Here is a 13,339-nt window from a genome sequence, read left to right as displayed (position 1 = left end):
AGGGCACGCAGCAGGAGTTGTCTCCCTCTGCCCAGCCGCTCCGGCACCCCCAGCGCAGCCACCGTGCGGGCGAGCCGGCTCTGGCCGCCCTTCCCCTCACGGAGCCGGCCTGCCGCGTCCCCCGTGCGCCGGCGTCCCGCCCGCGGCCGCCCCGCTCCCCGGGGGACAGGCGGGCGACGAACCCTCCGAGGGGGCAGGGACGGGAAGGGAAGGGGCCACCCGCGGGCTGCGCGGAGCCCGAGCCCTCCCGGCGCGGAGGGGCCGCGGCGCGGGAGGAGCGGCCCGCGGGGGCTCCGTGCGGGCGGGGGTGGGACCCGGCGGGGCGGCGCAGGGGGCGCTCCCGGGGCGCTCCCGGCTCCCCCCCCGCTCCCTCCCCGGCAGGGCCGGCGGCGGGGCCGCCCCCATTGGCCGCGGCGCGGCAGCAGCTCCGCCCGCCGGAGCGGCGCGGCGCGGGGAGGGAGAGAGGGAGGAGGAGGAGGAGGAGGGAGGGCGCCGGGCTGCGCTGCGCTGCTAGTCCGGAGCGGAGCCTGGCAGCGGCAGGATCGGCGGCGCGGGGTGCGCAGCAGCCGGAGCCTGCTGGACGGAGGCAGCCCCGTCCCCCCGCCCTCCCTCCCCTCGCCTCTTTCTTTGTGCGCAGGGCAGGGGCGGCCCCGATCCATGGTCATGGGCGACAAGAAGAGCCCGACCAGGTGAGCGGGGGCGCGGGGGCGGGCGGGGAGAGGCGGTAAGATGGAGGGAGCGCGGCGCGGCCGCCTCTGCCCCGGCCCCGGCCGAGGGGATGGCGGCGGGTAGGCCCTGGCTGGCAGCCGCCGGCGTGTGCTCGGCCCCGGCGGGGGGAGGCGGCGAGGGGCGCCTAAGATGGAGGGAGCGAACGGGGAGGGGGCGGCGAGCCCGCGCCGCCCCGCCAGGTACGCGGGGGGCCGGGGCGGAGGGGGGGCCGCGGGCGGGGAGAGAGTGAGGGAGGCTCCTAAGATGGAGGGAGCGTGGAAGGGCAGCAGGAGGAGGAGTGCCGGTGTCTCCCAGCCTGCCGCCGGTGCCAGGGCTGGTGCGGTGCGAGCGCAGCCATGGCGGCTCCGCTCGCTCGCACTCCCCGCTCCGCGCACTCGCCGCTCCCAGACAAAGGGAGGTTTAACAAGGTGGAGGAGGGAACGCGCCTCCCAGCCCGCAAACTCGCCCACCCACCCTCCCACCCTCCCGCCGCGGGCGGGGGGACGCGGGCGGCCCGGCCCGGCGGGTTCGGCCCGGCGGGGCCGGGGCGGAGCTCGGCGCCCCCCGCACCTCTCCGGGGCCGGCCCCGGCTGGGGTTTGTCGGCTGTTCCCGGCCCCGCGGGAGGGCGGCGGTGCGAGCAGGCGCTGGGTTTCGGGGCTCTGTAACATGGTTTCTCATGTGTGTGTTTTCTTTCTCTCCTCCTCCTCCTCCTCTCTCTCTCCTCCTCCTGCCGCCTCTCTCCTCCTCCCCAAACACACACGTACACACACACGCTTTCCCTCTCCCTCCCCCTCCTCAAGGCCGAAAAGGCAAGCCAAACCTGCAGCCGACGAAGGCTTTTGGGATTGTAGCGTGTGCACCTTCAGGAACAGCGCCGAAGCCTTCAAATGCAGCATCTGCGATGTCAGGAAAGGCACCTCCACAAGGTATGTCCGCACCTTGTGCTCGTGCTCCGCGCTGGGCTGCGCCGACTTGTTGATTTTTTTTCTCTGTTGCCTGGATATCGGCTGGTTGCATCCCCTCTCTCCCCCGATGCGGTCCCTTCTGTCCCTGTTCAAAAGCTTGCGGATTTTAAAAATTCTGTTTCAAGCGTTTGATTGGAGCTGGAAGACATGTTTCATGGATGTGGCAGCAACCTGAATCTTTTTGTTCTGTGCTTTTTTTTGTTCTTGTTGCTGGTGTACAGAGAACCTTTTGGAGATGCACAGCCAGCCAGAAGTGCTCTGACTCGGTTTGGGTCAGATGGTTTTTTTTATGGTTTGGGTGGAGGTTTACCTGTGTTCTCTGCAGGAGTACAACTGATTTAGGATTAGGGAGTGAGAAAGGAAGCGGCTAAAACTAAAGATGCCGTGAGAACAACTCTCTCCCTGAGATGTTGATCTCGGTGACTGTTGTCATCAGAAAGGAATCGGCTTTGTGCTCAGTGTGGGAATGGTGCGGGTTTTTGAAAGCTTTAGCTGTCAGGTCTCTCTGATTGCCTTGCTCTGTGAAACTGTGGAGGTCTTTGTGAGGTGGTGAGTCTGACATGCAGTAGTTAATTTAATCTCAAAAAAGCCCCCAAACTTGCTATTTCTCAGTTAGAGAGTTCGGAAAGTTTGTCCTGGCAGTATCAGTCGTTGCTAAAGCAGGCATGTGGTGCTGTGCTTTTCCTTTCTTTTTGTGATTTGTTCTACCATCTTGATTTCTGATTTTCTTCATATTGTACCTTCCAAATTTGAGTTCCCATTGCAGTGCTCTGCCAAAGAAATAGTCTGTGAGGTTTCCATTGTGAGAGGCGTCGTTTTCCTTGAGTGCAGCTGTGTATTGAGGTGCTCTCATCAGCAGGCTGTTTGCATGACTTGGCTGTCTTGGCTTGATTGACAAAGGAGGTGAAAGCGTGTTGGATTGTTATTGTTCGCACTGTGCTTTAGACAATGTGAAGTGCCTACATATTTAATGGGGAGCATGTTTTCGGGCCATTGAAACTCTCTGAGTTACAGTAACAGAGCGCTGAAGTGCTTTGCTCTGCGTTTTGTGATGCACATCAGCTACAGGTATCTGTGCTTTTTACAGCACGTACAGAGGTGTTGAACTTAAACCACTAGATAGCATGGTTAGAGCATTGAGTTAGGTGGAGCTTTGGGACAGCAGTGTTCTGTGTGCACCTGGAGCTGATTCTTGTCTCGTTCGCTCTTATTTAGTCGTGCAGCTGAACCTTCCCAGCACGTTTGATTCCTGTGGGTTTCTGCTTCCTTGGCTTCCCGGTAGGCTCAGGTGGAACGTGTTGCTCCTGGAGTCGCCTGGTCCTGAGTTGCTCCTCCGGAGCGTGACCATGCAGTCCTCACACGCTCCCATTGTCACATCAGTGCCTGGGTGTCAGTGGGAGCAGAGCCCTGATGAAATGCAGGAGCCCAGATGGGATCTATCCTGTATCAGACACTATTATTTTCATTGGCCACCATGCTGCTGTTCATTTGGAGAGCAGCAGCCTGCTCTCACAAGCCTTCGCATTTTTATTTTTTTGAGAGATAATTTTCAAACTGTTTGTTGCAGTAGTGGGATGGTTTGTCTTTTAAAGGGCCATTAAGAGCAATAGCAGTCGATGATTTCAGGTTAAGAGCTGTAGCCTTACTTGCAGATGTGATCCTCGGGTCTAGAACATTGTAATTCTGTTTAGCTTTTAATGGACCCTTATGAATGGCTTCTAATTTTAATTCATTTAATTCATCAGCTTTCTATTCATTTTTGCTGCTTTTAAAATGGCTTTTGTTTGTAGAATTTGAGAAAGTATTTAAAATATTCAATGGCCCATCATGTCTTCTTGCATATTTGTATAATTTATGAATAAATATAACAGAAAGCAGGAGTGATTGAGTGTTGTGAGAGAGCATTGTGTACTGGGAAGTTCTGGTAGGTCAGAGCTATTTGTGGTGTTACTTTGAATTTTATAGTATGTGATGTACGAGTCAGTGCTTGGAAACTATTCAGCATTTTTAAAATAAATGACTGATGTAAAGATACTTAATGAGTAATGATTGATAATTTATTACTTGAAATATAAGGTGTCTGACGAGCTTGACTTTTAAGTTGCAATTTGACAAGTTGATGACACTTTTCCACAGTTAAAACTGCCTTGCTTCATTGTGACTTACTTCAGTAACACTTACGGAAATTTATCAAACTCACTTTAAAAAAAAACTCAACCAAGTAGTGAAAGACATGGTGAGGCAACTGTTTTTCATCAAATTATTGTGTGCAATCACAGCATGCCCAGGGGTTTTTTTAAGATCTGGTATGACCTACTTCCCCCTTCCCTCTGCTGTGAAGCCAGTTATTTGTTGTGGAATTTACTTTGGCTGATAAATATTCTCTTATTTAAGAACTGGTGAGGCCCTGAGCTAATTCTCACCGTGTGTATATTTTTTCAGACTCAATATAATCTGTTGGCGTGTGGGAGAGGTGGCTGGCAGCAGTTAGAAGTTTTATCTTCTCAGATCCAACTATCTCTTTTCCCTAGGATCTCGTAAAAGGAGCTTCAAACAACAGTGAGTTTTAGAGCTGAGCTGCCAAGTCAAAATCGTTGTAGAGGCTAAACAGTTAAATTGCACTCGACTGTTTTTTTTTCAAGGAGCTGTTTATAAATATTTCAGGTGCACTTTTAATTAAAAATTAGGTCAAATCCATCTCTGAAGAATTGTTGTGCAAAGATTATACTAAACCTCTAGCACTTGAATACTGGATTTGTTACAGTATGTCACTAACTTCCTTTTCTCACCTGGATTCTTGCTATTTTATGGTTAAACTTTTATTACTTTCTATTTAGGCAAGTATGATGAGGTTTTTTACTGTTTCCCTTCTGTGAGGATAATGGCAAAGACACCAGCTCTGTTCAGCACAGAGCTCAGCTGGGTGAGATGATGATTTAGCTGGCTGCAGAGGGAGCAGTGGGGAGCTGTTTGCTGGGGCTACAGTGCCCTATTCCTCTCCTGGAGATTTTTATTGGTGTCACAGCACAGGGAACCAGTGCTGGTCACCACTTTCACTTGTGTCCTGAGGCTCTTCTGGCGGTTTGCTCTGGTGTAGCAACACCAGCTCCTGCACTCAGGAGAAGACTGGAACTGCCAGGAAGTTTTCTCCACAGATGCAGGTTCCTTTCCAATATCTATTACTTCTTCAAACACGGAAGGAAAGTTTACTTTGGATTTCCTAAGAATGTGAGGGCAGGATTTGGCCTCGAATTTCCTGTTAGTTCCTATTTGGGGGTAGGTGATGGCTCTCTGTTTCTGTTTGTTTTTCTTAGTGGCATTCTTGCTCCTCTTCTCCTTTGGTTCTCTGATAGTTTACTTATATTCTGTTCCTGTACACCTCTTGTAACTTCCTCTCTCCTCCCAGGCAGGGTTGTAAGTTTTTCTACATGGGATTGTTTTCAGACTTCATTGTGAAGGTGAATATTTGCTCCCCTCCTTATGATTTCAGGGAAACTGGTTTTTGAAACTCTTTTTGGATGAATAGGCAAGTGGTGTCATGTGGTGGAGCTTCTCTGATGTTAATTTTTCTCTAAATTTGGGATGAATGATTTTCTTTTCCAAACTCCACGTCCTCTTATCATGAATGTGCCTTGAGTACAGAGAAATGCACTTAAAGTCAGTGGAAAATGTGAAAGCAACAAATGGATGTCTGATATGCAAATTAACAAAACAATGGGAGCTTTTACTACAAAATTGAGTTGAAATATGTGTGTCCTCTCTGCAAGTATAAATTGAGCAAGCATTTCTGTTTTATTTGTTGCTAATACCTGTATGCTTGAAGTGCCGGGTTTGGAGTTTACATCAAGTGATGTGAATGTACACTTCATTGTGGAGTGCCCAAGGACTGATGATTCTAGTGCTTCACCTTCTTGCCATCCTTATTTTTGAGGGGAGGCTGAGCTAACACTCTTTATATTTATAAATGGAATTCTCTTGTATGGAACAGATGTGTCAGATACTGGCCTTTGTTTCCCTTTAGTTCTGCAGAAAATTTTCATGTTTGCAGGATCTGAACTACCACCTTGAAGGATGGTCCATGCCACCATGGAAAAGTATTTTCTTCTGCATCCAAACTGGGCTGACCAGAATAGGCACCAGATAGTCCTGCTATTCCTGGAATGAGGAATCAGGCTTATGATCCTGACCTTCATATAAATAATATGTGCCCTGCTTATTTGCCATGTGTTTGCAGGACTGTTCTGAAAACTCTTGTAGTGATGTATGGCTGTGGTGTAGGTTGGAAGCCAAGTGGTTTAATTTGGTTCTCTCAAGTTAGTTAGCTTTCATTTGCATAAAGGTGGGTTTTATTTAGCATCATAGCTGGCCTTGAGATGGGCTAATTTCAATAAAAATGGAATATGTAACTTGTTTAAAAAAAGCTGTTGTGGCATGAATGTTTGTGCTTTTACCCTGGAATATTTGTTTTTCTATTTGGCTGTTTAAATCTATTGTTAAATTATCCCTGTTTTTCCTGTTGATTGCTGAATTTAAATGGCTGCTGGATTAGCAGGAGTGAGGCATTGGCTGTACTGGAGTTGTGGCAGTGTTCCACTGGAGCATCCACATCCTGAGGATGTGTCCCCTCAGGGACTGCTCTGGGGGTAGGGGTGGGTGCAGTGTAACTCTGTCTGGGTACTGCTGAGTGCTGGAATGCAGAGTACCTATTTGCAAAATGTTTGCCCACGTGCCAGGAGTTCTTGAGATCCTTTTTGTCTCATCTCTCATTCACCAGCACTGCCTAAAAGCAAGTGGCTGTTACTTTGTGGATTTGGGGAGTGCTGCTGCTAGGTCTGGCAAACCCACCAGGGCAAAGGAGCCAAGGGCAGGAGCAAACACCATCTGACAAGCAGACAATGCTGATGGTTCACAGCAAACCCTGAATTCTGGGGCTGTGGTTTGACAGCACACCAAGTTTGAATCTGTGACTTGTATTGCAGAACCACATGTATCTCAGCCACATGGCTTGGAGTATTGATCCATTATGAGCTGACTTCTGGTACAGATTCATGCTACACTTATTTTTTAAACTAGCTTGGAGTTAGTCTGTGAGTCTTCAGCTGAGCAGATGAAGCTGTTCAGCTTCAGATCAGCTATTATCTGTCAGCCTGGTGCAAGCATAACCCTGGCATAAGATCTGTGTCTTGTACTTTGGCTGTTAGAAAGAAGTGAGAGTTGTGTCCTGATTTGCTCTTTGCGCTGTTTGGCTCTGATTAATGATCTCATTACCATCACCCCAGGATTTCTCTTAGATCTCAGCACCTCTGGGAAATCATTCTCAGCAGGGAGAATCCTCAGTGTTGACGTGCAGCACCAAGGCAATACCCCTTTGCTATGGTTGTCAGATTTGGGTACCTGAGAAGCTGTGGGTGGCAAATTCAATAGGGAGTATGGTGGCTCCCGTGACTCACTTTGCTTCTAATGCTTTTTTTTCTGAATGTCCTACTAAGTAACAATAGCTATACCTGGTTGTTTTCCTTCTTTTATTAGGATAAAAAGATCTTTTGGTTAAAATAAATAATAAAATCTTCAGCATGAAAAAGGGGTGTTGATAATATTTATGTAGAGTACGTTTAGGTTAATTGTGGGTGGTAGGGTTTAATCTCTGATTTCTTGTGGAGACTCTCTGAAGATCTAATGGATAAACTGCGACACTGAGTGTGTTAATACATCACTGATAATATGCAGTGTGGATATTATTCATTTTTCCCTTTCTCCATAGGCTGCTTTTCTGGGAGATGGGAATCTAAATCAAAGTGTGTATGTGCGTGTAGGAGGAGAGGGCATGCAGCTCTCTTTTATTGCTGTGAACAGACGTGGAGTCCACTGGGATGCTGACCCCTGGCTCCCAACAGGTCCTTGTGGGGAACTGGTAGGCAGAGGAATGCAGAGCAACTTTCTCTGCATGCCTTTCTTAATTGCCCTGATTGTTTCATGTTCCCATCAGCTGCTGCTGCCTTGCAGCGCTGGTGGGTGTGTTTGCACCCTGATGTGGGGTTTGTCTGGTAAGAGGAATTGGTTGAACTGGAAATAAGACAGTGTGCAGTATTGCCCAGAGTGATAGTTGAGAGGAGGGAAGTGGTGGATGCAAAGTGTGGTTCCCTGTGGCCATCCTCTGCTCCTGTGGCATCCTGGCTGAGTGTCCTGTGCTTAGCATTGGTGTTCCCCAGCACATGCAGCACTCTGGGACTCTGTTTTGGCTGAATTTTTAGGTCCCTGAAGAAAATTCATGAGACCCAAGACCCTCATGAGGGGTGAGAGGAGACAAGGAGTGTGCTGTGGGCTGGATGGGTTGTTTTGGCTGGCTACACCTGGCTTTTGTGCTGTAACTTGGGTACCCCTGCCATAACTCCAGGCGAGTTCACAGCTGATCTTGAATCAGGTGTCACTCGTACTCCAGCTGCTTTGCGTTATTGGTAGGCTTACTGTTCCTTGCTGTGGCCCTGCTCCTTTTCTTCCTGCTCCACTGTTCTTGAACAACAGACAGGTCCTTCCAGGGTCCCTTGGTGAGGAACACAGAAGTTCACAGCCCTTCTGTGGAGTCCTGCTGTCTGCAGGAACATGGCAGCAGAGTGAGACACACGGCTCCTGCGTCTGGCAAAGCATGTGCTCTGCTTGTCCTTTATTTCATGTGCATCTCTCCTTGTCTGGGGAATTCTTCTTTGGAGGAAACCCACTGACCTATTTTGTGGGATTTCAGGTGGTTCTGTAGGTTAGTGGGTTCCAGTCCTGTAATGTAGGTCACTTGCAAGGTGTGCTGGAGTTTTGTTATGCGTAGCTCTGACCTGAAACAGGATTCATACAAAATCTCTCTGTGGCTGTGTCTTGCAGCTGTACTTTGTCTCTTTGCACTGGGCTGTTTCTTCACAAGGTAAAAGGAGAAATTTGGCCATTTCCAGAGGGAAGGGTCTTACAGGAGTGTTTGAGTGTTTATTTAAAGTTGTTTCAGGTAAGGGCAGATTTCCCTTATTGCCATTTTATGTTAAGGACAAAGCAAAAAAATACAAGGAACACTGAGTCGCCCATCCATGCTACCCTAAGCAGATGTCCAGGATTACAGGATACAACAGAAATAATGTGGAAATGCCTCCATTACGTTTATGTAAGTTCCTTTTACAGCTGACATATGCTAAATACATTGATTGTCTCTTTGTGCAGACAGATTTCCTTTACATCAAGCAGAGCTCCTTTTGCACTTTTTTGGTGCATCTGGAGGTACACCAGATCCTTAACATTGCTCTTCCCATAAACCAGCTATTAATTAGGAGCATGTTCTTTGTAGCAAAGTGCTAATTGGTACACCAGAAAAATCGCTGCCTGTTAAACATGGGAAAGATTGTAATTCTAACTGGCTTAAATATAAGTGAGAGAGAACAGCATCACTTCTCTTTGCTGGCCCACTGGGTTTTGTTTGACTGTTCAGTAACTCATTGTATTCCAAATCATGTGAATCTCAAGTTCTCCCAAAATTCATTGCTTAAAACTGGGTGTTGCTTTGAAAATATTTTATTCCTGAAGTTCTCTCCATGTTTCTGGAAGTTCAAAGTACATAATACTGGAAATTCACAGGGAAAAGGGCTTGTAGGGATCTAAAATATGGAGCATGAAACCAGGAGACCTGAATTGAACTGTATGTGGTCTTTAGAAGACACTGGCTTGGGATTGTGGAGCACACCCTTATGGCACAAGGATCGAGGTACTGAAAATTTGGAGAGGGAATTTTTGCAAGGGTGTGAAGGGACAGGACAAGGGGAATGGCTTCAAACTGGTCAGAGGGCAGGGTTAGATTAGGTATTAGGAAGAAATTCTTCATGGTGGGGGTGGTGAGGCCCTAGCACAGGTTGCCCAGAGAAGCTGTGGCTACCCCACCCCTGGAACTGTTCCAGACCAGGCTGGATGGGGCTTGGAGCAGCCTGGGATAGTGGAAGGTGTCCCTGCCCATGGCAGAGTGGTTGGAACAAGGTGATCTTTAGAATCCCTTCAAACCCAGGCCCTTCTGTAATTCTCTGTTTAGAAGTTCCAAAAACTTTAGTTTTAGGATCTTACCAGATTGGTGGTTTTTAAATAAAATGGAAGCAAAACAAGTCAGTTTTGGATTTTGTTTAGGGCTAAACAAGGAATAAATGTTTAGACATGTTTTCTCGAGCAGATTGTTTATGGGGATTTCAGAGTTATAATGAATTGTTTGTAACATGCAGAGGTGCTAAGTGAGACGAAATATCTTGCCTGAGATAAAGCTGTCTTCTTCAGATTTATATTTTTGAGTAGACAGAAGTGAGACTGATCATAATCTAAAATATTTTATCTTAACTAAATTATTTTTATACACGTGGAAATGTGTCTGGGTAATTCATGTGCAGCTTCACGTGGTTGATTTGGGGAGGGAGACAGAGGATGCAGAACTGCTGGGATTTGGTGGCTTCAGTGGTGTAAAGTTGATCAGAAAACTGCCCCCAATGAGTGGAGAGTGTGGGTTACTCCCTGCACCCCAGTCTCATATGTGCAGTGTTTTATACATTATTGGGGTATTTATTAATGGAATAGAATGGCTGGGGTTTTTTTGTTGTTGTTTTTTGGTTTTGTTTTGGGGTTTTTTTTGTTATCTATGTAGTAAATAAATACATAGGAGGATTTATTTTTTTTTTTCACTTCTGTTTGCAGGTGACAGTGGGGCTTGTATGATGTTAATGTGATTTCAGCCTGTGTAAGACATGCTGGAATTCACCCTTTAGCAAGTCAGCTAGTTAAATATCCTCAGGATGCCATTTTTAATCTGTATGATTATATTCACTGTCTGTGTTATAATTTGATCAAGAAATTGATGTCTATGGTACGTGTTTCATTCCTTTGTTTAATTAAAAAGAAAAAGGATCTAGTTTAGCAGAAGGACATAAATCTTACTTGTCCTGGGTGGACAAAGCATGCTGATCTGTTCAGGTTGCTGGAAATGTGTGTCTCTGCTGAAATATTTGGCTCTCATTATATATCTTGGAGCTCTTATTCTGAAAGTGCTTTCACTGTTTTTTTCGGAAGTGGCGCAGAGCACTTTCTCTTCTTGAGATGAGATTTCAATAAGAGAGGCAATACATTGATGGATGATGGCCCTGTGATGGAGTCAATCAGCCAGTGCAGTCATTTGTCTCCTGGGGATACAGGGTAGAGCACATCATTAGCAGCAGAAGGGGAGGCTTTCCTCTGTAATGCTAATAGGGCCAGGGAGCTGGTTGGTGCCTGTTTGCTGCCATTGCTCCGTTAGTGCAGGTGCCTTGAGGAGAAATAAAACCATTTTCATTTGTTATCTATGGGTGTGGATCAATTTAACAGAAATATTTAATAAGCTTTAGGAAATGCTTGTGATTCAGCATAGTCTTAGCAATCTGTAAACCTGCAACACGTAAAAATGGTGAATTATTCTGGGGGACTTGTGTGTGTCTTACTGGTTTTACACACAAGTAGCTTGACTATAGAAGAGGCAGGCAGCTGGCTGATTTGAAGGGCAGTGGGTCTTAATTGGAGGAGAGGTGTTGAAAGGGAAGTCCTTGGGTAGCAGAAGTTACTGCAGCAGTCTGGTGGTGCTGGGTTTCTGTCAGAGCAAAAGGCAGAGCACGAGGCAGTGAGGGAGGGTGGCTTCTCCAGGGACAGCTGGGGCTGTGCTGGTGTGTGGCAGCAGCACTGAGCTGGGTTCAAGGTAGCTTGGTGTGCTGAGCATCATCCAGCTTTGCCCAGGGAGGGTGAGTTAACCTGCAAACTGCTGTTCCTCCTTGGCTGCTTTGCTCCTTCTGGGCTCTTGGGAGCCACAGCAGTGATCCCATCAGGAGCGAGCATGGACTTCCCTCAAGGTGGGCAGGAATGCTTCTGTTATGGGATACAAGGCTGCAAACCTTGTGTAAGCAGAATGTGTATGCAGAGATGGTCAGTTCCAACAGGGAACATATGGAAGCTGGAAATGTTGGGAGGACAGGGTTGTTCTGAGTGGCTGGTGGGTGGTTTCTGTACCCTCCAGCACTGTGAGCAGGGGCCTGGTAACTTGGACATGACTTTTTTCTGGGGAAAAAAGCTTTAACTTGCTGTGAATCTGGACATTTAGGTAACTCACCTGCATACATTTACCTGTCTGTAAAGTAAATGCACTGTGAAGTCCACATACAGATTGTAGGAGGTAAAGTTCTTTTTGGGAAGCACTTTAGGTTCTGAAATGTCTTCTCAAAAACTGCATGTGAAGTCAGGCTTAACAAACAGTGTTTATCTTCTTTTCTCTGAACTGTATAGATAATGGTTTAAAAAAAAGAGCAAGGGGAGCCAGAGAGCAAGTGATGCTGAGCTGCTGGAATGGTGTGGTGGGTAATTTTGTACACTTCTTTTCTCTTGTGTACAGGGATGTCTTTGCTCCTGAAGAGGAATGGCTCAGCTGTGGTACTAAAGGCATGGTGTTGTCAGAGTTGTGCAGTTTTACATAGGGGTTAGCAGAGCATGCTTTGTCATGGATGTGGGAACACAGGGCTCTGGCAGCAATTAAGAGTCATTAATTAGGAGTACTTATTGCTAGATGTGAGTCAAGTTAGTTGTAAGTTGCTTAACTTCTGAGGTCAAGAAGATCTGATGCATCTGAGACATGCATCCATGGGACTGTGGGGCTGTCCACAGGGATGGGCTGGAAGAGCAGAGCTCAAACTGAAATGTTGAGCTTCATTAGATGACTTATGGGCAGTGACAGTTTGGCAGCACCTCTGCCAGCTGGGACCACACATTTGCATTCAGAACCTCTGAAGGGTTCCTTGAGGATCCTGGCTTCCATCAGCTGGGAACATACAAGTGCATGCCAGGAGTTTACACTGCTGGGCTGAGACACCTGAATCAGCATTCAAAAAAGCACCAGTGAAACTTTCTGGTGAGGAAAAGCTGTTCTGTCTCTATGAAGGGGATGGTTTTTTTCCCAATTACGAGTTAACAAATTGATAGAAAAATCAATGCCAAGCAGAACATGGGTAGAATATCATGCCCGTGTGCTGCATACCTGCTCTGTGAGTGCATGGGAGATCACACCTTCATGTTCTGCCTGTGCACTTGCAAAGATGTAAAACATGAGGACAGTCTTGCTTCTTGTGCCTGAAAGAAGCATTCGTGCTGCCAATGGCCCAGCATGTCAAGCAAGTAATGGAAAAAGATCTGTAATAATGTACCTGTTATGGTTCTCAGGGTTTTCCCTAATGTGCAGGGACAGTGAAGGATAGCACTGAGCAGTAGTTTGGTTTTATTTCCATCTCTCTATTTTTTCCTGTCTTGCCATTTTTTTTGAGTTTTAAGCCACACTAACTTTCCCACTGGCGCTCTGAATTCAAAACTCTGAAGCTGTACAGCTGTGTACTGCACTTACTTGTTTATAAAAGCTGTCACAAGCATGAGTGGTTTATTTTTTTTTCCCCCACAAAGGTGTAGTGTGAGGAGCAGGTTTATTTAGTCACGGGTGTGGGAATACAGACATTGTGCTTAGAAATGAGTTTAATAACAGTTGCTCGCTTTATTTCCGAGTGTGCTGGCATCTGCATGTCTGCCTTGGTTCAACAGGTAGTTGATGCTTGGGGAGAATGTGACCTTTTGCTCCCTGCATTGATTTTTTTGAGTCATG

The 13,339-nt window shown here is 47.2% G+C and overlaps 1 protein-coding gene across 1 annotated transcript in view; it reads left to right on the top strand.

The window, feature by feature from the left end:
- The first annotated feature begins 530 nt into the window (after nucleotides 1–530).
- The window catches only part of RYBP (RING1 and YY1 binding protein), a 41,955-nt gene continuing 29,146 nt past the window's right edge, over nucleotides 531–13,339 (top strand). The window contains exons 1-2 of the mRNA XM_059856821.1: nucleotides 531–689; nucleotides 1,510–1,635. Of these exons, the coding sequence (XP_059712804.1) occupies nucleotides 658–689; nucleotides 1,510–1,635 (158 nt within the window). The 5' untranslated portion in view covers nucleotides 531–657. The remainder of the gene's footprint in view (nucleotides 690–1,509; nucleotides 1,636–13,339) is intronic.

Source organism: Haemorhous mexicanus, chromosome 11 (genome assembly GCF_027477595.1).
Source record: "Haemorhous mexicanus isolate bHaeMex1 chromosome 11, bHaeMex1.pri, whole genome shotgun sequence".
Classification (NCBI taxonomy): Eukaryota; Metazoa; Chordata; class Aves; order Passeriformes; family Fringillidae; genus Haemorhous; species Haemorhous mexicanus.
Note: the sequence above shows the minus strand (reverse complement) of the source record. Positions and strands in the feature narration are given on the sequence as shown.